This window comes from Salmo salar, chromosome ssa11, assembly GCF_905237065.1.
Source record: "Salmo salar chromosome ssa11, Ssal_v3.1, whole genome shotgun sequence".
NCBI lineage: Eukaryota > Metazoa > Chordata > Actinopteri > Salmoniformes > Salmonidae > Salmo > Salmo salar.
Window position 1 is genome coordinate 101911466 of NC_059452.1, and position 26970 is coordinate 101938435.

A 26970-nucleotide genomic window follows, 5' to 3' on the forward strand; every position below is an offset into this window, starting at 1 on the left:
ATAGGATGGTGTGTATAGACAGTATAGACAGTAGTTATATAGGATGGTGTGTATAGACAGTATAGACAGTAGTTATATAGGATGGTGTGTATAGACAGTATAGACAGTAGTTATATAGGATGGTGTGTATAGACAGTATAGACAGTAGTTATACATGATGGTGTGTATAGACAGTATAGACAGTAGTTATATAGGATGGTGTGTATAGACAGTAGTTATACAGGATGGTGTGTATAGACAGTATAGACAGTAGTTATACAGGATGGTGTGTATAGACAGTATAGACAGTAGTTATATAGGATGGTGTGTATAGACAGTAGTTATATAGGATGGTGTGTATAGACAGTAGTTATATAGGATGGTGTGTATAGGCAGTAGTTATATAGGATGGTGTGTATAGACAGTAGTTATATAGGATGGTGTGTATAGACAGTAGTTATATAGGATGGTGTGTATATAAATAACTACATTTTTCAAGGAACAGAATCTGAATTGGGAACGAAAGTGATCCATACTGTTCCCGGAACAGAACGGTTATTTTAATAGCATGAGAACTGATTAATAACGCACACACACAAGCTTGTCAGCTAGCTCTGGTCCAAAGTTAGCTAGCTCTGGTCCAACGTTAGCTAGCTCTGGTCTAACGTTAGCTAGCTCTGGTCTAACGTTAGCTAGCTCTGGTCCAACGTTAGCTAGCTCTGGTCCAAGGTTAGCTAGCTCTGGTCCAACGTTAGCTAGCTCTGGTCCAACTCTCTGAAGTTCAAAGACATTTTAGGTTCCTCCATAGAAGCCGCTGCACCGTAGGTATAATCTTGTGGTCCTAATTCAGATAATGCATGTCATGACAAGATGCCAAGACAAACCAAGCTATAGTGAACTATAGCTTGCTCCCTCCATCGCAAGCTGCTCTATCCGCACTGCAGTAATTTAATGTCGAGCTAAATGTAAAAACAAAATGTTTTCAAAGGTTTAAAAAAAGAACACAAAAGAACGATATAAACTGGTCCTTTTTTGGGGTTCGAACCAGTTCATAACTTTATTTCCGAACAGTGGAATTGAACAAAAAAAAAGAATGGTTCTCTTCAGAACTTAACGATTGGAGAATTAAAAATCTGGTTCCAACCCCTGGTATTTACTGTAGTGATTTTTGCGGCCGTTACTGTAGTGTTTTTGTTGTATTATCTTTGACATAGAAGTGGAGCTTTTCTCCTTCAGGAACCTACTGGAGAAATACTAAAATATAGCAGGCAGGCAGGCTGTCTGAACAGATTGTTGAGCACTTCTGCTATACTTGGCATGTAGGTTTCACTTATGGGTGGCAGAAATTGGTATATAGGGGAGGGGAGGGGAATGGGCAGGGTATATGCTAATTAAATACTGTAGTATTTATTGTAATTAAAAATATGCTGTGTTTTTGTAGACTGTAGTGTTTTTGTGGACATTACTGTAGTATTTAATACAGTGTGTTCTTTGCGGATAATACTGTAGTATTTACTAGTATTCAACAGTATACTACAACATGATCGAGGGATACTACTGTGTGTAGTATAGTATTCTACAGTATACTACGGTTTACTACATAATTCTTTAGTAAGGACTGTAGCATTCTATAGTAAACTGTAGTATTTTTTTTATGTGGGTTGTGCCGTCCACGACCGCAAGGCCCTCCAGCAGGGTGGTCCGCTCACACCTGCACGGACATACACACACACACACCGATGTACTCACTCACTCATTCACTCACACACTCACTCACTCACTCACTCACTCACTCACTCACTCACTCACTCACTCACTCACTCACTCACTCACTCACTCACTCACTCACTCACTCACTCACTCACTCACTCACACACACACACACACACACATTACAACTGCTACCAGACTGTTATTTACTATTGTTAATAATGTCCCAACCTCCCGTTTCCTGATAAATATGTAAATATTGAACTATAAATGGTGTCTTCCTGTATTATACTGATGCTGAAATGTTTATTCTACTGAGACAGATACTTTCTGTTCCTATTCTTATCTTTCATTAGTTATTATTGTTGTTGCATTGACCAGAAGGAGCATGTGAGTAAGCATTTCATTGGACGATGTGTATCATGTGTATCCTCTACGTTCGACTAATAAAACGTGAAACTTGAACTTGTATTCAACGTGCCTAATTACCACCAGAGGGTAGTAAATGGTACACAGTCTCACATCTCTCATCTGCCTCTCTCGTCTGTCTCTCACTAATCAAAGAGATTGTTGGCTGAATTCCTAGAGGTACTGGACTTGGTTCATGTAGGTTTTGAGGTACTCAGACACACGTACACACGTACACACGTACACACGTACACACACACACACACACACACACACACACACACACACACACACACACACACACACACACACACACACACTGCTGAGTGGTGTGTGTGTGACCTGAGACTGACTTTGCTCTGACCTACTTTCATATGCAATTCCCCCTGTACTTCTCTCTCCCTCTATCTTCCCCCTGTTCTTCTCTCTCCCTCTATCCTCCCCCTGTTCTTCTCTCTCCCTCTATCTTCCCCCTGTTCTTCTCTCTCCCTCTATCCTCCCCCTGTTCTTCTCTCTCCCTCTATCTTCCCCCTGTTCTTCTCTCTCCCTCTATCCTCCCCCTGTTCTTCTCTCTCCCTCTATCTTCCCCCTGTTCTTCTCTCTCCCTCTATCCTCCCCCTGTTCTTCTCTCTCCCTCTATCTTCCCCCCTGTTCTTCTCTCTCCCTCTATCCTCCCCCCTGTTCTTCTCTCTCCCTCTATCCTCCCCCTGTTCTTCTCTCTCCCTCTATCTTCCCCCTGTTCTTCTCTCTCCCTCTATCTTCCCCCTGTTCTTCTCTCTCCCTCTATCCTCCCCCCTGTTCTTCTCTCTCCCTCTATCCTCCCCCTGTTCTTCTCTCTCCCTCTATCTTCCCCCCTGTTCTTCTCTCTCCCTCTATCTTCCCCCTGTTCTTCTCTCTCCCTCTATCTTCCCCCTGTTCTTCTCTCTCCCTCTATCTTCCCCCTGTTCTTCTCTCTCCCTCTATCTTCCCCCTGTTCTTCTCTCTCCCTCTATCCTCCCCCTGTTCTTCTCTCTCCCTCTATCCTCCCCCTGTTCTTCTCTCTCCCTCTATCCTCCCCCTGTTCTTCTCTCTCCCTCTATCCTCCCCCCTGTTCTTCTCTCTCCCTCTATCTTCCCCCTGTTCTTCTCTCTCCCTCTATCCTCCCCCTGTTCTTCTCTCTCCCTCTATCCTCCCCCCTGTTCTTCTCTCTCCCTCTATCCTCCCCCTGTTCTTCTCTCTCCCTCTATCCTCCCCCCTGTTCTTCTCTCTCCCTCTATCTTCCCCCTGTTCTTCTCTCTCCCTCTATCCTCCCCCTGTTCTTCTCTCTCCCTCTATCTTCCCCCTGTTCTTCTCTCTCCCTCTATCCTCCCCCTGTTCTTCTCTCTCCCTCTATCTTCCCCCTGTTCTTCTCTCTCCCTCTATCCTCCCCCCTGTTCTTCTCTCTCCCTCTATCCTCCCCCTGTTCTTCTCTCTCCCTCTATCCTCCCCCTGTTCTTCTCTCTCCCTCTATCCTCCCCCTGTTCTTCTCTCTCCCTCTATCCTCCCCCTGTTCTTCTCTCTCCCTCTATCTTCCCCCCTGTTCTTCTCTCTCCCTCTATCCTCCCCCTGTTCTTCTCTCTCCCTCTATCCTCCCCCTGTTCTTCTCTCTCCCTCTATCTTCCCCCTGTTCTTCTCTCTCCCTCTATCTTCCCCCTGTTCTTCTCTCTCCCTCTATCTTCCCCCTGTTCTTCTCTCTCCCTCTATCTTCCCCCTGTTCTTCTCTCTCCCTCTATCCTCCCCTGTTCTTCTCTCTCCCTCTATCCTCCCCCCTGTTCTTCTCTCTCCCTCTATCTTCCCCCTGTTCTTCTCTCTCCCTCTATCCTCCCCCCTGTTCTTCTCTCTCCCTCTATCTTCCCCCTGTTCTTCTCTCTCCCTCTATCTTCCCCCTGTTCTTCTCTCTCCCTCTATCTTCCCCCTGTTCTTCTCTCTCCCTCTATCTTCCCCCTGTTCTTCTCTCTCCCTCTATCTTCCCCCTGTTCTTCTCTCTCCCTCTATCTTCCCCCTGTTCTTCTCTCTCCCTCTATCCTCCCCCTGTTCTTCTCTCTCCCTCTATCCTCCCCCTGTTCTTCTCTCTCCCTCTATCTTCCCCCTGTTCTTCTCTCTCCCTCTATCCTCCCCCTGTTCTTCTCTCTCCCTCTATCCTCCCCCTGTTCTTCTCTCTCCCTCTATCCTCCCCCTGTTCTTCTCTCTCCCTCTATCCTCCCCCTGTTCTTCTCTCTCCCTCTATCTTCCCCCTGTTCTTCTCTCTCCCTCTATCCTCCCCCTGTTCTTCTCTCTCCCTCTATCCTCCCCCTGTTCTTCTCTCTCCCTCTATCCTCCCCCTGTTCTTCTCTCTCCCTCTATCTTCCCCCTGTTCTTCTCTCTCCCTCTATCCTCCCCCTGTTCTTCTCTCTCCCTCTATCCTCCCCCTGTTCTTCTCTCTCCCTCTATCCTCCCCCTGTTCTTCTCTCTCCCTCTATCTTCCCCCTGTTCTTCTCTCTCCCTCTATCTTCCCCCTGTTCTTCTCTCTCCCTCTATCCTCCCCCTGTTCTTCTCTCTCCCTCTATCTTCCCCCTGTTCTTCTCTCTCCCTCTATCTTCCCCCTGTTCTTCTCTCTCCCTCTATCTTCCCCCTGTTCTTCTCTCTCCCTCTATCTTCCCCCTGTTCTTCTCTCTCCCTCTATCTTCCCCCTGTTCTTCTCTCTCCCTCTATCTTCCCCCTGTTCTTCTCTCTCCCTCTATCTTCCCCCTGTTCTTCTCTCTCCCTCTATCTTCCCCCTGTTCTTCTCTCTCCCTCTATCTTCCCCCTGTTCTTCTCTCTCCCTCTATCTTCCCCCTGTTCTTCTCTCTCCCTCTATCCTCCCCCCTGTTCTTCTCTCTCCCTCTATCTTCCCCCTGTTCTTCTCTCTCCCTCTATCTTCCCCCTGTTCTTCTCTCTCCCTCTATCCTCCCCCTGTTCTTCTCTCTCCCTCTATCTTCCCCCTGTTCTTCTCTCTCCCTCTATCTTCCCCCCTGTTCTTCTCTCTCCCTCTATCCTCCCCCTGTTCTTCTCTCTCCCTCTATCTTCCCCCTGTTCTTCTCTCTCCCTCTATCTTCCCCCTGTTCTTCTCTCTCCCTCTATCATCCCCCTGTACTTCTCTCCATCTAACCTCCCCTGCTTCTCTCTCCCTCTATCCTCCCTCTGTCCTACTCTCTCCCTCTATCCTCCCTCTGTCCTACTCTCTCCCTCTATCCTCCCCCTGTACTTCTCTCCCTCTAACCTCCCCCCTGCTTCTCTCTCCCTCTATCCTCCCTCTGTCCTACTCTCTCCCTCTATCCTCCCCCTGTCCTACTCTCTCCCCCTCCTCCCCTGTACTTCTCTCTCCCTCTATCCTCCCTCTGTCCTACTCTCTCCCTCTATCCTCCCCTGTCCTACTCTCTCCCCCTCCTCCCCCTGTACTTCTCTCTCCCTCTATCCTCCCTCTGTCCTACTCTCTCCCTCTATCCTCCCCCTGTCCTACTCTCTCCCCCTCCTCCCCTGTCCTACTCTCTCCCCCTCCTCCCCCTGTACTTCTCTCTCCCTCTATCCTCCCCCTGTCCTACTCTCTCCCCCTCCTCCCCCTGTACTTCTCTCTCCCTCTATCCTCCCCCTGTCCTACTCTCTCCCCCTCCTCCCCCTGTACTTCTCTCTCCCTCTATCCTCCCCACTGTGCTTCTTTCTCCCTCTATCCTCCCTCTGTCCTTCTTTCCTCCCCCTGTCCACCTCCCTCCCTCCCTCCCTCCCTCCCTCCCTCCCTCCCTCCCTCCCTCCCTCCCTCCTCCCTCCCTCCCCTCCCTCCCTCCCTCCCTCCCTCCCTCACAGGCCAAGCTAGACCAAAGAGCCCCCCTCCTCCTCCCCTTCATTCCTTACATAGGACACATTATAAAATGGTTCCAGTCTTTCCCATTGGGTCATTTGGGCTGGTGGTCTGCAGACGTATACCCACTACACAACATATGTAGAAATGTACATAATAGATCATTACCTCTCTACCTCTCTCTCTCTATCTCTTTCTCTCTCTTTGTCTCTCTCTCTCTCCCTCTCTCTCAAAGACAATAGTTGTCCACCCAATCAAAGGATCAGAGAATTCATCTAATTCCTCCTCCCTCCCACTATCTCTCTCTCTCTATCTCACTCAATTAAATTTCAGTTTCAATTTAAGGGCTTTATTGGCATGGGAAACATATGTTAACATTGCCTAAGCAAGTGAAATAGATAATTAACAAAGGTGAAATAAACAATACAATTGTGTTTGTTCTTCACTGGTTGCCCCTTTTATTGTGGAAACAGGTCACAAGTCTTGCTGCTGTGATGGCACACTGTGGTATTTCACCCACTAGATATGGGAGTTTATCAATTTTGGATTTGTTTTAAAATTCTTTGTGGTTCTGTGTAATCTGAGGGAAATATGTGTCTCTAATATGGTCATACATTTGGCAGGAGGTTAAGAAGTGCAGCTCAGTTTCCACCTCGTTTTATGGGCAGTGTGCACATAGCCTGTCTTCTCTTGAGAGCCTGGTCTGCCTACAGTGGTCTCTCTCAATAGCAAGGCTATGCTCACTGAGTCTGTACATAGTCAAAGCTTTCCTTAAGTTTGGGTCAGTCACAGGGTCAGGTATTCTGCCTCTGTGTACTCTCTGTTTAGGGCCAAATAACATTCTAGTTGGCTCAGTTTTTTTGTTAATTCTTTCCAATGTGTCAAGTAATTATCTTTTTGTTTTCTCATGACTTGGTTGGGTCTAATTGTGTTGTTGTCCTGGGGCTCTGTGGGGTCTGTTTGTGTTTGTGAACAGAGACCCAGGACCAGCTTGCTTAGGGGACTCTTCTCCAGGTTCATCTCTCTGTAGGTGATGGCTTTGTTATGGAAGTTTTGGGAATCGCTTCCTTTTAGGTGGTTGTAGAATTTAACAGCTTTTGATAATAAGCGGGTATCGGCCTAATTCTGCTCTGCATGCAGAATCTCAATTTAGTGTTTGTCCCATTTTGTGAATTATTGGTTGGTGAGCGAACCCCAGACCTCACAACCATAAAGGGCAATGGGTTCTATAACTGATTCAAGTATTTTCAGCCAGATCCTAATTGGTATGTCTAATTTTATGTTCCTTTTAATGGCATAAAAGGTCCTTCTTGCCTTGTCTCTCAGATCGTTCACAGCTTTGTGGAAGTTACCTGTGGTGCTGATGTTTAGGCCGAGGTAGGTATAGTTGTTTGTGTGCTCTAGGGCAACGGTGTCTAGATGGAATTTGTATTTGTATTTGTATTTGTATTTGTGGTCCTGGCAACTGGACCTTTTTTGGAACACCATTATTTTTTGTCTTACTGAGATGTACTGTCAGGGTCCAGGTCTGACACAATCTGTGGAAAGAAATGTGTGTTTTTTGCCAATTTTAACCGCAAACCAGTTGTTTGTGTACATAGATTTCATAATGTGGTATGTTTTTCCCCCAACACCACTTTCCATCAATTTGTATAGCAGATAGTCTTTCTCTCTAGTTTCTGCCTCTTTCTTTCTGTCTCTCTCCCTCCCACTCTCACTCTCCCCCTCTCCTCTCTCTTTCTCTCTCTCTCTCTCTCTCTCTCTCTCTCACTCTCCCCCTCTCTCTCCCTCCCTCTATCTCTCTCTCATCTCTATCTCTATCTCTCTCCCATCTCTATCTCTATCTCTCTCCCCCTCTCTCTCTCTCGCACTCCCCTCTCTCCTCCCTCCCTCCCTCCCTCCCTCCCTCCCTCCCTCCCTCCCTCCCTCCCTCCCTCCCTCCCCTCCCTCCCTCCCTCCCTCCCTCCCTCCCCTCTCTCTCTCTCCCCTCTCTCTCCTATCTCTCTCTCTCCTCTCTCCCCCTCTCCTCTCTCCCCCTCTCCTCTCTCCCCCTCTCTGTCTCCCTCTCTCTCTCCCCTCTCTCTCTCTCCCCCTCTCTCTCCTATCTCTCTCTCTCCTCTCTCCCCTCTCCTCTCTCCCCCTCTCTGTCTCCCTCTCTCTCTCCCCCTCTCTCTCTCTCTCTCTCCCCTCTCTCTCCTATCTCTCTCTCTCCTCTCTCCCCTCTCCTCTCTCCCCCTCTCTGTCTCCCTCTCTCTCTCCCCCCCCTCTCTGTCTCCCCCTCTCTCTCTCCCCCTCTCCTCTCTCCCCCTCTCTCCCCCTCTCTCTCTCCCCCTCTCTCCCCTCTCTCTCTCTCTCCTATCTCTCTCTCTCCTCTCTCCCCCTCTCCTCTCTCCCCCTCTCCTCTCTCCCCCTCTCTCCCCCCTCTCTCTCTCCCCCTCTCTCCCCCTCTCTCGCTCTCCTATCTCTCTCTCTCCTCTCTCCCCCTCTCCTCTCTCCCCCCTCTCTCTGTCTCCCCCTCTCTGTCTCCCCCTCTCTCTCCCCCCCTCTCTCTCTCTCTCTCTCGCTCTACCTTTCTTAAGCTAGTGTTATTTTCAAGCTTTTCCTTCCTCTCTGGAAGGTCTTTAGGATGATGTGTTTTCCAGCAGGCCCATCCCCTGTTCCTCATATTATTATATCACACACACACACACACACACACACACACACACACACACACACACACACACACACACACACACACACACACACACACACACACACACACACACACACACACACACACACACACTCCCTTGTAATACCATACAGTAGTAAAGTAGAGGTTTTTGGCTCAGGTTCAGGCAGCTGGGCAGTGTTCCCAAATCTCTCCTGCCATTGGCTGTTACACTGGCCATGTCTCCTGCTATTGGCTGTGAGTAGAGGAAGGATGAAGTGGTAAGAAGGAGGAAGGTTTGATAAGAGTTGCCTCTGAGGAGAACTCTGTGTGTGTGTGTGTGGATGTGAACGTGTGTGTGTGTGTGTGTGTGTGTGTGTGTGTGTGTGTGTGTGTGTGTGTGTGTGTGTGTGTGTGTGTGTGTGTGTGTGTGTGTGTGTGTGTGTGTGTGTGTGTGTGTGTAATAAGAGGTATCAAGGAGCATTCACTGTGTCAAGTTTGATGAGAGAGGGAGAGGGAGAGGGAGAGGGAGAGAGAGAGAGAGAGAGAGAGAGAGAGAGAGAGAGAGAGAGAGATGGTCTGCTATATACTGGTGGTTGTGCGTTACAGAGAGATGAAGTCATTTGGGTTCCTCTAGGACTGTCAGGACTTCATGTGGTGAGTGGGAGACAGATCCACTGAAAGGAAGATAGAGATACAGAGATAGATAGACGTATAGAGATACAGAGCTATATTGATAGACAGAGATAGACATATAGAGATACAGAGATATATTGATAGACATCTAGAGATACAGAGATATATTGATAGATAGAGATAGACATATAGAGATACAGAGATATATTGATAGATAGAGATAGGCATATAGAGATACAGAGATATATTGATAGATAGAGATAGACTGTATATATACATAATATGACATTTGAAATGTCTTTATTCTTTTGGAACTTCTGTGAGTGTAATGTTTACTGTTCATTTTTATTGTTTATTTCACTTTTGTTTATTATCTACCTGACTTGCTTTGGCGATGTTAACATATGTTTCCCATGCCAATAAAGCCCTTAAATTGAAATGGAATTGATAGATGTGTAGAGATGCAGAGATAGATTGATAGATAGAGATAGAGGTATAGAGATACAGAGATAGATTGATAGATAGAGATAGATGTGTATAGATGCAGAGATAGATTGATAGATAGAGATAGAGGTATAGAGATACAGAGATCGATTGATAGATAGAGATAGATGTGTAGAGATGCAGAGATAGATTGATAGATAGAGATAGAGGTATAGAGATACAGAGATAGATTGATAGATAGAGATAGATGTGTATAGATGCAGAGATAGATTGATAGATAGAGATAGAGGTATAGAGATACAGAGATAGATTGATAGATAGAGATAGATGTGTAGAGATGCAGAGATAGATTGATAGATAGAGATAGATGTGTATAGATACAGAGATAGATTGATAGATAGAGATAGATGTGTATAGATACAGAGATAGATTGATAGATAGAGATAGATGTGTAGAGATGCAGAGATAGATTGATAGATAGATAGAGGTAGATGTGTATAGATGCAGAGATAGATTGATAGATAGAGATAGATGTGTAGAGATGCAGAGATAGATTGATAGATAGAGATAGATGTGTATAGATACAGAGATAGATTGATAGATAGAGATAGATGTGTATAGATGCAGAGATAGATTGATAGATAGAGATAGATGTGTAGAGATGCAGAGATAGATTGATAGATAGAGATAGATGTGTAGAGATGCAGAGATAGATTGATAGATAGAGATAGATGTGTATAGATGCAGAGATAGATTGATAGATAGAGATAGATGTGTATAGATACAGAGATAGATTGATAGATAGAGATAGATGTGTATAGATACAGAGATAGATTGATAGATAGAGATAGATGTGTATAGATGCAGAGATAGATTGATAGATAGAGATAGATGTGTAGAGATGCAGAGATAGATTGATAGATAGAGATAGATGTGTATAGATGCAGAGATAGATTGATAGATAGAGATAGAGGTATAGAGATACAGAGATAGATTGATAGATAGAGATAGAGGTATAGAGATACAGAGATAGATTGATAGATAGAGATAGATGTGTAGAGATGCAGAGATAGATTGATAGATAGAGATACTAAAAGAGAGAGAGAAAGATTTGTTTTGATTTAACACAGATTGTTTAATGTCAGTGCATTTTCATGGTGTTGAAGTTTAGCAACATTTAGCCTGTCTATAGTGCTTGGACTGTTATCGATAGAGCCATCATATCTGTACAGCATATTATATATTATTATATATTGGAGACTGTGTGATCAGTGATAGCGGGAGGGACATAGAGATGGACAGAGACATAGAGAGTGGCAGAGACAGGGAGATGGACAGAGACAGAGACAGAGACAGGGAGATGGACAGAGACAGGGAGATGGACAGAGACAGGGAGATGGACAGAGACAGGGAGATAGACAGGGAGATGGACAGAGACAGGGAGATGGACAGAGACAGGGAGATGGACAGAGACAGGGAGATGGACAGAGACAGGGAGATGGACAGAGACAGAGAGAGTGGCAGAGGTGATAGAGACAGAGACAGGGAGATGGACAGAGACAGAGAGATGGACAGAGACAGTGACAGGGAGGAGAGAGACAGGGAGAGGGAGGAGAGAGACAGGGAGATGGACAGAGACAGGGAGATGGACAGAGACAGAGAGATGGACAGAGATAGTGACAGGGAGGAGAGAGACAGAGACAGAGAGATGGACAGAGACAGAGACAGAGACAGGGAGATGGACAGAGACAGGGAGATGGACAGAGACAGGGAGATGGACAGAGACAGGGAGATGGACAGAGACAGTGACAGGGAGGAGAGAGACAGAGACAGAGAGATGGACAGAGACAGAGACAGAGACAGGGAGAGGGAGGAGAGAGACAGAGACAGGGAGAGGGACAGGGAGGAGAGAGACAGAGACAGGGAGAGGGAGATAGACCGAGACAGGGAGAGTGAGGAGAGAGACAGGGAAAAGGAGAGAGACAGGGAGGAGAGAGACAGAGACAGGGAGAGTGAGGAGAGAGACAGGGAGAGTGAGGAGAGAGACAGGGAGAGTGAGGAGAGAGACAGGGAGAGTGAGGAGAGAGACAGGGAGAGTGAGGAGAGAGACAGAGACAGGGAGAGTGAGGAGAGAGAAAGAGACTTGGAGAGAGAGAGAGACCGGGAGAGGGAGAGGGACAGGGAGGAGAGAGACAGAGACAGGGAGAGGACAACTGATCACGACAGTGACGGAGAAAGTGGTAGTGGTAGTGAAAGGGCGTGTCTGGAGTCCATGACCCCTGATGGACAGGACATCTACCTGAGGCTTGGCCACTCCCCCCGACGACGCTCCGCCCTCCGTCTCACACGCATCATCGCTCGCCATCAGCTCCTCACCAGGCTCACTCAAGGTGGGGAACCTGCTTATGGCAGTCTTACGATGAATTATAACTGCATCATAATGTATTATATCAGCTGCTGAGCAGACTGGGTCAAGGTGGGGAACATGCTTATGGCAGTCTTACGATGCATTATAACTGTATTAATGTGTTATACACATAAATAAGGTGTTACTACTGAAAGTGCTATAGTCTACCTCTGTTAGTGTCCTTGGTGTTACTGAAAGTGCTGTAGTCTACCTCTGTCAGTGTCCTTGGTGTTAATGAAAGTGCTGTAGTCTGCCTCTGTCAGTGTCCTTGGTGTTAATGAAAGTGCTGTAGTCTGCCTCTGTCAGTGTCCTTGGTGTTAATGAAAGTGCTGTAGTCTGCCTCTGTCAGTGTCCTTGGTGTTAATGAAAGTGTCCTTGGTGTTACTGAAAGTGTCCTTGGTGTTAATGAAAGTGCTGTAGTCTGCCTCTGTCAGTGTCCTTGGTGTTAATGAAAGTGCTGTAGTCTACCTCTGTCAGTGTCCTTGGTGTTAATGAAAGTGCTGTAGTCTGCCTCTGTCAGTGTCCTTGGTGTTACTGAAAGTGCTGTAGTCTGCCTCTGTCAGTGTCCTTGGTGTTAATGAAAGTGCTGTAGTCTGCCTCTGTCAGTGTCCTTGGTGTTAATGAAAGTGCTGTAGTCTGCCTCTGTCAGTGTCCTTGGTGTTAATGAAAGTGCTGTAGTCTGCCTCTGTCATTGTCCTTGGTGTTACTGAAAGTGCTGTAGTCTGCCTCTGTCAGTGTCCTTGGTGTTAATGAAAGTGCTGTAGTCTGCCTCTGTCAGTGTCCTTGGTGTTAATGAAAGTGTCCTTGGTGTTACTGAAAGTGTCCTTGGTGTTAATGAAAGTGCTGTAGTCTGCCTCTGTCAGTGTCCTTGGTGTTAATAAAAGTGCTGTAGTCTACCTCTGTCAGTGTCCTTGGTGTTACTGAAAGTGCTGTAGTCTGCCTCTGTCAGTGTCCTTGGTGTTAATGAAAGTGCTGTAGTCTACCTCTGTCAGTGTCCTTGGTGTTAATGAAAGTGCTGTAGTCTAGCTCTGTCAGTGTCCTTGGTGTTAATGAAAGTGCTGTAGTCTACCTCTGTCAGTGTCCTTGGTGTTAATGAAAGTGCTGTAGTCTAGCTCTGTCAGTGTCCTTGGTGTTAATGAAAGTGCTGTAGTCTACCTCTGTCAGTGTCCTTGGTGTTAATGCAAGTGCTGTAGTCTACCTCTGTCAGTGTCCTTGGTGTTAATGAAAGTGCTGTAGTCTACCTCTGTCAGTGTCCTTGGTGTTAATGAAAGTGCTGTAGTCTAGCTCTGTCAGTGTCCTTGGTGTTAATGAAAGTGCTGTAGTCTGCCTCTGTCAGTGTCCTTGTTCTGGAACAATTGACAGTAGGAGGGTCCCTCAGCATCAAACTGTTCTGGAACCATTGTTTCAGACTGTCTCTATGTAGCTCAGCCCAACCCAGTGTTCCATGAGTGCTTCCTGCACTTCCGATCACATGACCTGTGTTGACAGGAAGTCCTCTCCCAGCCTGCCCATTGTCATGGAGATGTCACAGGGCTGTTGTTGGAGAGTTCTGGTGGCTTTCGGTAGCTGTACAGGGCTGAGGGTTGGTTTGGTACCGGATGGTTTGGTATTGGATGGTTTGGTACTGGATGGTTTGGTACCGGATGGTTTGGTACTGGATGGTTTGGTACTGGATGGTTTGGTACCGGATGGTTTGGTACTGGATGGTTTGGTACCGGATGGTTTGGTACTGGATGGTTTGGTACTGGATGGTTTGGTACCGGATGGTTTGGTACTGGATGGTTTGGTACCGGATGGTTTGGTACCGGATGGTTTGGTACTGGATGGTTTGGTACCGGATGGTTTGGTACTGGATGGTTCGGTACCGGATGGTTTGGTACTGGATGGTTTGGTACCGGATGGTTTGGTATTGGATGGTTTGGTATTGGATGGTTTGGTACTGGATGGTTTGGTACTGGATGGTTTGGTACCGGATGGTTTGGTATTGGATGGTTTGGTACTGGATGGTTTGGTACTGGATGGTTTTAATGTATGGTGTATTAGCCATTCATGGCTCCCGAGTGGCGCGGTTGTCTGTATCTCAGTGCTAGAGGCGTCACTACAGACACCCTGGTTCGAATCCAGGCTGTATCACAACCGGGCCGTGATTGGGAGTCCCATAGGGTGGCGCACAATTGGTCCAGTGTTGTCCGGGTTTGGCCGTTGTAGGCCGTCATTGTAAATAAGAATTTGTTCTTAACTGACTTGCCTAGTTAAATAAAGGATAAATAAAACAAGTTAAATAAAAATGTCTTGAGAAATATTGGCTTGACTGAAACATCAACACATTAGCGAGGAGAAGTCAAAAGTAAAGTATCTTACAGAATGATACAGTACTTGACAGGGAGGACTGTTTCTCAGTTTGTATATGACTGTGTAGTAGAGATATGGTAAGTACATGTGAAGTGTGGGTTGTTGGACAGTTACTCAGGTAGATCTGGGAATGTGTTTTGGGGGCAGAGTCATGCAAGGTCTAGACTAGAGGAGAGGGTCTGTCTGTCTGTCTGTCTGTCTGTCTGTCTGTCTGTCTGTCTGTCTGTCTGTCTGTCTGTCTGTCTGTCTGTCTGTCTGTCTGTCTGTCTGTCTGTCTGTCTGTCTGTCTGTCTGTCTGTCTGTCTGTCTGTCTGTCTTCTCTAGGTGTCACGTCCTGACCGTAGAAAGATGTTATTTTCTATGGTAGAGTAGGTCAGGGCGTGACATTTGTTTTTTCTGTTTTCTATTTCTATGTTTAGGTTCTAGTTTTGTATTTCTATGTTGGGTTTTGTTTGGGATGATCTCCAATTAGAGGCAGCTGGTCCTCGTTGTCTCTAATTGGAGATCATACTTAAGTAGAGATTTTTCCACCTGGGGTTTGTGGGTGATTCATTTTGAGTTGTGTATGTGTTCATCTCTGCGTCACGGTTTGTTGTTTTTTGTCATTCAGTGTATTTATGTATTGCATTAGTTTCACAGTATAAATAACATGTGGAATGACACACACGCTGCACTTTGGTCCTCTTCTCCTTACGACAACCGTGATACTAGGTCAGTATGAATGGACAGGGGAGCCTGATGATCCGAGATCAGCACTACTGCAATGAGATACTTATCTTAAAAAATATCCCAAAATTATCACAGGTCTTATCATACTGTGTTAATATGGTCACAGGTCTTATCATACTGTATTAATATGGTCACAGGTCTTATCATACTGTATTAATATGGTCACAGGTCTTATCATACTGTATTAATATGGTCACAGGTCTTATCATACTGTATTAATATGGTCACAGGTCTTATCATACTGTATTAATATGGTCACAGGTCTTATCATACTGTATTAATATGGTCACAGGTCTTATCATACTGTATTAATATGGTCACAGGTCTTATCATACTGTGTTAATATGGTCACAGGTCTTATCATACTGTGTTAATATGGTCACAGGTCTTATCATACTGTATTAATATGGTCACAGGTCTTATCATACTGTGTTAATATGGTCACAGGTCTTATCATACTGTATTAATATGGTCACAGGTCTTATCATACTGTGTTAATATGGTCACAGGTCTTATCATACTGTATTAATATGGTCACAGGTCTTATCATACTGTGTTAATATGGTCACAGGTCTTATCATACTGTGTTAATATGGTCACAGGTCTTATCATACTGTGTTAATATGGTCACAGGTCTTATCATACTGTAATAATATGGTTACAGGTCTTATCATACTGTATTAATATGGTCACAGGTCTTATCATACTGTGTTAATATGGTCACAGGTCTTATCATACTGTGTTAATATGGTCACAGGTCTTATCATACTGTGTTAATATGGTCAAAGGTCTTATCATACTGTATTAATATGTATAATACCATTTATACATATTTCTTTACCAGACTGTATAGTCTACCTTCTACTGACTCTGTATACAGTAGACTCCTAAACAGATGACATCATAATTTTGCCAGGCCATCGTTGTAAATGAAAATTTGTACTTAATTGACTCGCCTTAATAAAGTTTAATAAAATAAGTAAATAAAAATCCCCAAATCCCTCCTCCATCTTCCTCCTCTCCTCTCCTCTCTTCCTCCCATCCTCGTCTTCCTCACTGACCCCTGTAGATGAAGGTCTAAGTGTTTTAGCGTGTGGGAATATGGCCAGAATCCAGAGACTGTGTGTGTGTGTGTGTGTGTGTGTGTGTGTGTGTGTGTGTGTGTGTGTGTGTGTGTGTGTGTGTGTGTGTGTGTGTGTGTGTGTGTGTGTCTAATGTAGCATTCCATGCTTGGCTTGGGCTTTGCATTTATACAGTTCTCCTCTTGATGTGATGGGATTTGACTGGACAGCTGTCTAAGTGCTTTCGGTGTGTGTGTGTGTGTGTGTGTGTGCGTGCGTGCGTGCGTGCGTGTGTGTGTGTGTGTGTGTGTGTGTGTACGTACGTACGTACGTACGTGCATGAGTGTCCGTGCGCGTGCTTATGTGTTTCTGCATATCTCAGACTTGACTGTTTATCATCTACTGTATCGCTGTTAGTCAGACTACAGACAGTTATAACAGGACTGTTAGACTACAGACAGTTATAACAGGACTGTTAGACTACAGACAGTTATAACAGGACTGTTAGACTACAGTTATAACAGGACTGTTAGACTACAGACAGTTATAACAGGACTGTTAGACTACAGACAGTTATAACAGGACTGTTAGATGACAGTTATAACAGGACTGTTAGACTACAGACAGTTATAACAGGACTGTTAGACTACAGACAGTTATAACAGGACTGTTAGACTACAGACAGTTATAACAGGACTGTTAGACTACAGACAGTTATAACAGGACTGTTAGACTACAGACAGTTATAACAGGACTGTTAGACTACAGACAGTTATAACAGGACTGTTAGACTACAGACAGTTATAACAGGACTGTTAGACTACAGACAGTTATAACAGGACTGTTAGACTACAGACAGTTATAACAGGACTGTTAGACTACAGACAGTTATAACAGGACTGTTAGACTACAGACAGTTATAACAGGACTGTTAGACTACAGACAGTTATAACAGGACTGTTAGACTACAGACAGTTATAACAGGACTGTTAGACTACAGACAGTTATAACAGGACTGTTAGACTACAGACAGTTATAACAGGACTGTTAGACTACAGACAGTTATAACAGGACTGTTAGACTACAGACAGTTATAACAGGACTGTTAGACTACAGACAGTTATAACAGGACTGTTAGACTACAGACAGTTATAACAGGACTGTTAGACTACAGACAGTTATAACAGGACTGTTAGACTACAGACAGTTATAACAGGACTGTTAGACTACAGACAGTTATAACAGGACTGTTAGACTACAGACAGTTATAACAGGACTGTTAGACTACAGACAGTTATAACAGGACTGTTAGACTACAGACAGTTATAACAGGACTGTTAGACTACAGACAGTTATAACAGGACTGTTAGACTACAGACAGTTATAACAGGACTGTTAGACTACAGACAGTTATAACAGGACTGTTAGACTACAGACAGTTATAACAGGACTGTTAGACTACAGACAGTTATAACAGGACTGTTAGACTACAGACAGTTATAACAGGACTGTTAGACTACAGACAGTTATAACAGGACTGTTAGACTACAGACAGTTATAACAGGACTGTTAGACTACAGACAGTTATAACAGGACTGTTAGACTACAGACAGTTATAACAGGACTGTTAGACTACAGACAGTTATAACAGGACTGTTAGACTACAGCGTTATAACAGGACTGTTAGACTACAGACAGTTATAACAGGACTGTTAGACTACAGACAGTTATAACAGGACTGTTAGACTACGACAGTTATAACAGGACTGTTAGATACAGACAGTTATAACAGGACTGTTAGACTACAGACAGTTATAACAGGACTGTTAGACTACAGACAGTTATAACAGGACTGTTAGACTACAGACAGTTATAACAGGACTGTTAGACTACAGACAGTTATAACAGGACTGTTAGACTACAGACAGTTATAACAGGACTGTTAGACTACAGACAGTTATAACAGGACTGTTAGACTACAGACAGTTATAACAGGACTGTTAGACTACAGACAGTTATAACAGGACTGTTAGACTACAGACAGTTATAACAGGACTGTTAGACTACAGACAGTTATAACAGGACTGTTAGACTACAGACAGTTATAACAGGACTGTTAGACTACAGACAGTTATAACAGGACTGTTAGACTACAGACAGTTATAACAGGACTGTTAGACTACAGACAGTTATAACAGGACTGTTAGACTACAGACAGTTATAACAGGACTGTTAGACTACAGACAGTTATAACAGGACTGTTAGACTACAGACAGTTATAACAGGACTGTTAGACTACAGACAGTTATAACAGGACTGTTAGACTACAGACAGTTATAACAGGACTGTTAGACTACAGACAGTTATAACAGGACTGTTAGACTACAGACAGTTATAACAGGACTGTTAGACTACAGACAGTTATAACAGGACTGTTAGACTACAGACAGTTATAACAGGACTGTTAGATAAGACAGTTATAACAGGACTGTTAGACTACAGACAGTTATAACAGGACTGTTAGACTACAGACAGTTATAACAGGACTGTTAGACTACAGACAGTTATAACAGGACTGTTAGACTACAGACAGTTATAACAGGACTGTTAGACTACAGACAGTTATAACAGGACTGTTAGACTACAGACAGTTATAACAGGACTGTTAGACTACAGACAGTTATAACAGGACTGTTAGACTACAGACAGTTATAACAGGACTGTTAGACTACAGTTATAACAGGACTGTTAGACTACAGACAGTTATAACAGGACTGTTAGACTACAGACAGTTATAACAGGACTGTTAGACTACAGACAGTTATAACAGGACTGTTAGACTACAGACAGTTATAACAGGACTGTTAGACTACAGACAGTTATAACAGGACTGTTAGACTACAGACAGTTATAACAGGACTGTTAGACTACAGACAGTTATAACAGGACTGTTAGATGACAGTTATAACAGGACTGTTAGACTACAGACAGTTATAACAGGACTGTTAGACTACAGACAGTTATAACAGGACTGTTAGACTACAGACAGTTATAACAGGACTGTTAGACTACAGACAGTTATAACAGGACTGTTAGACTACAGACAGTTATAACAGGACTGTTAGACTACAGTTATAACAGGACTGTTAGACTACAGACAGTTATAACAGGACTGTTAGATGACAGTTATAACAGGACTGTTAGACTACAGACAGTTATATCAGGACTGTTAGACTACAGACAGTTATAACAGGACTGTTAGACTACAGACAGTTATAACAGGACTGTTAGACTACAGAAAGTTATAACAGGACTGTTAGACTACAGACAGTTATAACAGGACTGTTATACTACAGACAGTTATAACAGGACTGTTAGACTACAGACAGTTATAACAGGACTGTTAGACTACAGACAGTTATAACAGGACTGTTAGACTACAGACAGTTATGAGATTGTATTAATGCTGTCTAGTGTTGTAGATCACAGGAGGCTGGTGGCACCTTAATTGGGGAGGACAGGCTCACAGTAATGACTGAAGCGGAATAAGTGGAATGGTTTCAAATACATCAAACACATGGCTTCCATGGTTTCTAGGTGTTTGATGCCATTCCATTTGCTCTGTTCCGGCCTTTATTATTAGCCGTCCTCCCCTCAACAGCCTCCTGTGGTATAGAATGAGATTGTATTAGTGCTGTCTATTGTTCTAGAATGAGATTGTATTAGTGCTGTCTATTGTTCTAGAATGAGATTGTATTAGTGCTGTCTATTGTTCTAGAATGAGATTGTATTAGTGCTGTCTATTGTTCTAGAATGAGATTGTATTTATGCCGTCTATTGTTCTAGAATGAGATTGTATTAGTGCTGTCTATTGTTCTAGAATGAGATTGTATTAGTGCTGTCTATTGTTCTAGAATGAGATCGTATTAGTGCTGTCTATTGTTCTAGAATGAGATTGTATTTATGCCGTCTATTGTTCTAGAATGAGATTGTATTAGTGCTGTCTATTGTTCTAGAATGAGATTGTATTAGTGCTGTCTATTGTTCTAGAATGAAATTGTATTAGTGCTGTCTATTGTTCTAGAATGAGATTGTATTTATGCCGTCTATTGTTCTAGAATGAGATTGTATTAGTGCTGTCTATTGTTCTAGAATGAGATTGTATTAGTGCCGTCTATTGTTCTAGAATGAGATTGTATTTATGCCGTCTATTGTTCTAGAATGGGATTGTATTAGTGCCGTCTATTGTTCTAGAATGAGATTGTATTAGTGCTGTCTATTGTTCTAGAATGAGATTGTATTAGTGCTGTCTATTGTTCTAGAATGAGATCGTATTAGTGCTGTCTATTGTTCTAGAATGAGATTGTATTAGTGCTGTCTATTGTTCTAGAATGAGATTGTATTAGTGCTGTCTATTGTTCTAGAATGAGATCGTATTAGTGCTGTCTATTGTTCTAGAATGAGATTGTATTAGTGCTGTCTATTGTTCTAGAATGAGATCGTATTAGTGCTGTCTATTGTTCTAGAATGAGATTGTATTAGTGCTGTCTATTGTTCTAGAATGAGATTGTATTAGTGCTGTCTATTGTTCTAGAATGAGATCGTATTAGTGCTGTCTATTGTTCTAGAATGAGATTGTATTAGTGCTGTCTATTGTTCTAGAATGAGATCGTATTAGTGCTGTCTATTGTTCTAGAATGAGATCGTATTAGTGCTGTCTATTGTTCTAGAATGAGATTGTATTAGTGCTGTCTATTGTTCTAGAATGAGATCGTATTAGTGCTGTCTATTGTTCTAGAATGAGATTGTATTAGTGCTGTCCATTGTTCTAGAATGAGATTGTATTAGTGCTGTCTATTGTTCTACATTGAGGTTGATCAGCCGTTTTAAAGCTCTCTGTATAGCCTGCATCATCGTATGATGTTCACTGTGGGCTATTCTGCTAGCGATGGCACCAATGTCGTAATCATGGATATGTGGCATTACATGGATGTACTGGTTAACCAAAAGGGATTTAGAAACACTGACTTATCCTTAAAGACAAGACAGAGCAACACCAACGTCGACCGTTGATAATCTGCTGTGTCGACCAATGTTGACGATTCACAGGTATTTAACAGGAAATGGCAGCTGACGTCATTTGGTCAGGGGCGATAGGGCGACCAGCTGTTATGCACAGCTGCCATTCCTGTTGGTCATCCTTGTCCTTAAGGTATTGTAAGGCTTCGTCCCTGCTACAGTTCAGCTCTCCACATGTTTTACATGTAGTTATCAATCCAGACAGGAAGTTGTGTTGCACTTCCTGTTGACTCTGCCTGGGAAGGGAGAGGCTACAGTATACGGACACGCCTGGTGCCCAAATGGCTGAATTATGTCAGGCAGCTGAGAGTCGAGTGGAGACGAATGGATTGGATTCACTCAGTCCCTGATGAGCCCTTCACAGCTAGTTTATGCTGGCTACCTGGCAACAATAGCAGCATGGTGCTAGTTAAAATTATTATTTTAACTATTTTATTTAAATGTAACCTTTATTTAACTAGGCAAGTCAGTTATGAACAAATTGTTATTTACAATGACGGCCTAGGAACAGTGGGTTAACTGCCTTGTTCAGGGGCAGAACGACAGATCTTTACCTTGTCAGCTCAGGGATTCAATCCAGCAACTTTTTGGTTACTGGCCCTCCTAGGCTACCTGCCACCCCCCTCTAACCACTAGGCTACCTGCCGCCCCCCTCTAACCACTAGGCTACCTGCCGCCCCCCTCTAACCACTAGGCTACCTGCCGCCCCCCTCTAACCACTAGGCTACCTGCCTCCCCCCTCTAACCACTAGGCTACCTGCCGCCCCCCTCTAACCACTAGGCTACCTGCCGCCCCCTCTAACCACTAGGCTACCTGCCGCCCCCTCTAACCACTAGGCTACCTGCCTCCCCCTCTAACCACTAGGCTACCTGCCGCCCCCCTCTAACCACTAGGCTACCTGCCGCCCCCTCTAACTACTAGGCTACCTGCCGCCCCCCTCTAACTACTAGGCTACCTGCCGCCCCCCTCTAACTACTAGGCTACCTGCCGCCCCCCTAACCACTAGGCTACCTGCCGCCCCCTCTAACTACTAGGCTACCTGCCTCCCCCCTCTAACCACTAGGCTACCTGCCTCTCCCCTCTAACCACTAGGCTACCTGCCCCCCCCTCTAACCACTAGGCTACCTGCCTCCCCCCTCTAACCACTAGGCTACCTGCCTCCCCCCTCTAACCACTAGGCTACCTGCCGCCCCCCTCTAACCACTAGGCTACCTGCCTCCCCTCCACTCTAACCACTAGGCTACCTGCCACCCCCCTCTAACCACTAGGCTACCTGCCTCCCCTCCACTCTAACCACTAGGCTACCTGCCGCCCCCTCTAACCACTAGGCTACCCGCTTCCCCCCTCTAACAACTAGGCTACCTGCTTCCCCCCTCTAACCACTAGGCTACCTGCTTCCCCCCTCTAACCACTAGGCTACCTGCCACCCCCTCTAACCACTAGGCTACCTGCCCCCCCTCTAACCACTAGGCTACCTGCCTCCCCCCTCTAACCACTAGGCTACCTGCCACCCCCTCTACCCACTAGGCTACCTGCCGCCCCCCACTCTAACCACTAGGCTACCTGCCACCCCCTCTAACCACTAGGCTACCTGCCTCCCCCATCTAACCACTAGGCTACCTGCCTCCCCCCTCTAACCACTAGGCTACCCTGCCGCCCCTCCACTCTAACCACTAGGCTACCTGCCACCCCCCTCTAACCACTAGGCTACCTGCCGCCCCCCTAACCACTAGGCTACCTGCCGCCCCGCCACTCTAACCACTAGGCTACCTGCCACCTCTACACTGTAACCACTAGGCTACCTGCCTCCCCCTCTAACCACTAGGCTACCTGCCTCTCCCCTCTAACCACTAGGCTACCTGCCACCCCTCCACTCTAACCACTAGGCTACCTGCCACCCCCTCTAACCACTAGGCTACCTGCCGCTCCTCCACTCTAACCACTAGGCTACCTGCCGCCCCTCCACTCTAACCACTAGGCTACCTGCCTCTAACCACTAGGGTACCTGCCACCTCCACACTCTAACCACTTGGGTACCTGCCGCCTCTACACTCTAACCACTAGGCTACCTGCCGCCCCCCTCTAACCACTAGGCTACCTGCCACCTCTACACTCTAACCACTAGGCTACCTGCCGCCTCTACACTCTAACCACTAGGCTACCTGCCGCCCCCTAACCACTAGGCTACCTGCCGCCCCTCTAACCACTAGGCTACCTGCCGCCCCCTCTAACCACTAGGCTACCTGCCACCCCACTCTAACCACTAGGCTACCTGCCCCCCCTCTCTAACCACTAGGCTACCTGCCACCCCCTCTAACCACCAGGCTACCCTGCCACCCCTCCACTCTAACCACTAGCCTACCTGCCTCCTCTAACCACTAGGCTACCTGCCTCCCTAACCACTAGCCTACCTGTCTCTAACCACTAGGCTACCTGCCTCCTTAACCACTAGGCTACCTGCCTCTTAACCACTAGGCCACCTGCCCCCTCTAACCACTACGCTACCTGCCCCCCCTAACCACTAGGCTACCTGCCGCCCCCTCTAACCACTAGGCTACCTGCCGCCCCTCTAACCACTAGGCTACCTGCCCCCCCTAACCACTAGGCTACCCTGCCGCCCCTCTAACCACTAGGCTACCTGCCTCCCCCTCTAACCACTAGGCTACCTGCCACCCCCCTCTAACCACTAGGCTACCTGCCGCCCCCTCTAACCACTAGGCTACCTGCCGCCCCCCCTCTAACCACTAGGCTACCTGCCGCCCCTCTAACCACTAGGTTACCTGCCTCCCCCCTAACCACTAGGCTACCTGCCGCCCCTCTAACCACTAGGCTACCTGCCGCCCCCCTCTAACCACTAGGCTACCTGCCACCCCCCTCTAACCACTAGGCTACCTGCCCCCCCTCTCTAACCACTAGGCTACCTGCCACCCCCTCTAACCACCAGGCTACCCTGCCACCCCTCCACTCTAACCACTAGCCTACCTGTCTCTAACCACTAGGCTACCTGCCTCTAACCACTAGCCTACCTGTCTCTAACCACTAGGCTACCTGCCTCTAACCACTAAGCTACCTGCCCACCACTAGGCCACCCCCTCTAACCACTACGCTACCTGCCCCCCCCTAACCACTAGGCTACCTGCCTCCCCCCTCTAACCACTAGGCTACCTGCCCCCCCCTAACCACTAGGCTACCCTGCCGCCCCTCTAACCACTAGGCTACCTGCCTCCCCCTCTAACCACTAGGCTACCTGCCCCCCCCCTCTAACCACTAGGCTACCTGCCGCCACTCTAACCACTAGGCTACCTGCCGCCCCATCTAACCACTAGGCTACCTGCCGCCCCTCTAACCACTAGGTTACCTGCCTCCCCCCTCTAACCACTACGCTACCTGCCCCCCCTAACCACTAGGCTACCTGCCTCCCCCTCTAACCACTAGGCTACCTGCCCCCCCTAACCACTAGGCTACCTGCCTCCCCCTCTAACCACTAGGCTACCTGCCACCCCCCTCTAACCACTAGGCTACCTGCCGCCCCTCTAACCACTAGGCTACCTGCCGCCCCCTCTAACCACTAGGCTACCTGCCGCCCCTCTAACCACTAGGCTACCTGCCGCCCCCTCTAACCACTAGGCTACCTGCCGCCCCCTCTAACCACTAGGTTACCTGCCTCCCCCCTCTAACCACTAGGCTACCTGCCCCCCCTCTAACCACTAGGCTACCTGCCGCCCCTCTAACCACTAGGCTACCTGCCGCCCCCCTCTAACCACTAGGCTACCTGCCACCCCCCTCTAACCACTAGTCTACCCTGCCACCCCTCCACTCTAACCACTAGCCTACCTGTCTCTAACCACTAGGCTACCTGCCTCTAACCACTAGGCTACCTGCCTCTAACCACTAGGCTACCTGCCTCTAACCACTAGGCTACCTGGCTCTAACCACTAGGCTACCTGCCTCTAACCACTAGGCTACCTGCCTCTAACCACTAGGCTACCTGCCTCTAACCACTAGGCTACCTGCCGACCCCGACACATTTCAATGGGCGAGGGAGAAATAACTTGTAGTACATTATTGGTCACCATCTGGATTTGGTTCCATCACACTTGATTTTCTTTAGAGTAGGATAGCAGCCTACAGGAGAAATAACATATAATATTGGTAGAAACCATCTGGATGTCACCGTGGTCCAGTCTACTGCTCACTGGGGAGAGAAACCATCTGGATGTCACCGTGATCCAGTCTACTGCTCACTGGGGAGAGAAACCATCTGGATGTCACCGTGATCCAGTCTACTGCTCACTGGGGAGAGAAACCATCTGGATGTCACCGTGGGGAGAGAAACCATCTGGATGTCACCGTGATCCAGTCTACTGCTCAATGGGGAGAGAAACCATCTGGATGTCACCGTGGGGAGAGAAACCATCTGGATGTCACCGTGGGGAGAGAAACCATCTGGATGTCATCGTGATCCAGTCTACTGCTCACTGGGGAGAGAAACCATCTGGATGTCACCGTGGTCCAGTCTACTGCTCACTGGGGAGAGAAACCATCTGGATGTCACCGTGATCCAGTCTACTGCTCAATGGGGAGAGAAACCATCTGGATGTCACCGTGGGGAGAGAAACCATCTGGATGTCACCGTGGGGAGAGAAACCATCTGGATGTCACTGTGGGGAGAGAAACCATCTGGATGTCACCGTGGGGAGAGTAACCATCTGGATGTCACCGTGATCCAGTCTACTGCTCAATGGGGAGAGAAACCATCTGGATGTCACCGTGGTCCAGTCTACTGCTCACTGGGGAGAGAAACCATCTGGATGTCACCGTGGGGAGAGTAACCATCTGGATGTCACCGTGATCCAGTCCCCGGGAGAGAAACCATCTGGATGTCACCGTGGGGAGAGAAACCATCTGGATGTCACCGTGGTCCAGTCTACTGCTCACTGGGGAGAGAAACCATCTGGATGTCACCGTGGGGAGAGAAACCATCTGGATGTCACCGTGGTCCAGTCTACTGCTCACTGGGGAGAGAAACCATCTGGATGTCACCGTGGGGAGAGAAACCATCTGGATGTCACCGTGGTCCAGTCTACTGCTAAATGGGGAGAGAAACCATCTGGATGTCACCGTGGGGAGAGAAACCATCTGGATGTCACCGTGGTCCAGTCTACTGCTCAATGGGGAGAGTTTCCCCTGCAAGCAGCAACACAACAACTCAGGGCACAGTGTCCTTCACTCCCGCTTGCCTAGCTGTCCTGCAGTAAGGAGACTATCTAGCTAGATAGGGGGATACCTCGTCAGTTGTACAACTGAAATGTGTCTTCCGCATTTAACCCAACCCCTCTGAATCAGAGAGGTTCACATCATCGACCTCAACGTCATCGGCGCCCAGGGAACAGCGGCTTAACTGCCTTGTTCAGGTTTTTACCTTGTCAGCTCGGGGATTTGATCCATCAACCTTTTGCTGGCCCAACGCTCCAACCACTAGGCTACCTGCCCCAGTGTAGTTAGATAGTGTAGCTAGATGAAAAATGGGGATAAGGAAAGAAAGCCAGTAAAAATTAAAGGGCCAAAGGCATTTTGGATTCAAAAGAATTCTAAGGAACATTGGGTTCCATTGTAATGTAAAAGGTAAACAACTACCTTTGTAGGCCAGTCAGAATGGAAGTTGGTCTTCAATTAAAC

General features: G+C 46.5%; 1 protein-coding gene across 5 annotated transcripts in view; it reads left to right on the plus strand.

The window, feature by feature from the left end:
* Positions 1 to 26970, plus strand: part of stard13a (StAR related lipid transfer domain containing 13a) — a 177410-nt gene that overhangs the window by 97320 nt on the left and 53120 nt on the right. Inside the window, exon 1 of one of the 5 annotated variants that reach the window (XM_045690200.1) lies at positions 11759 to 12052. The exons of the other annotated variants lie outside the window; for them this stretch is intronic. Within the exon in view, the coding sequence (XP_045546156.1) occupies positions 11935 to 12052 (118 nt within the window). The 5' untranslated portion in view covers positions 11759 to 11934. Of the gene's footprint in view, positions 1 to 11758; positions 12053 to 26970 lie in introns of those variants that run through there. 5 annotated transcript variants of the gene reach the window in all.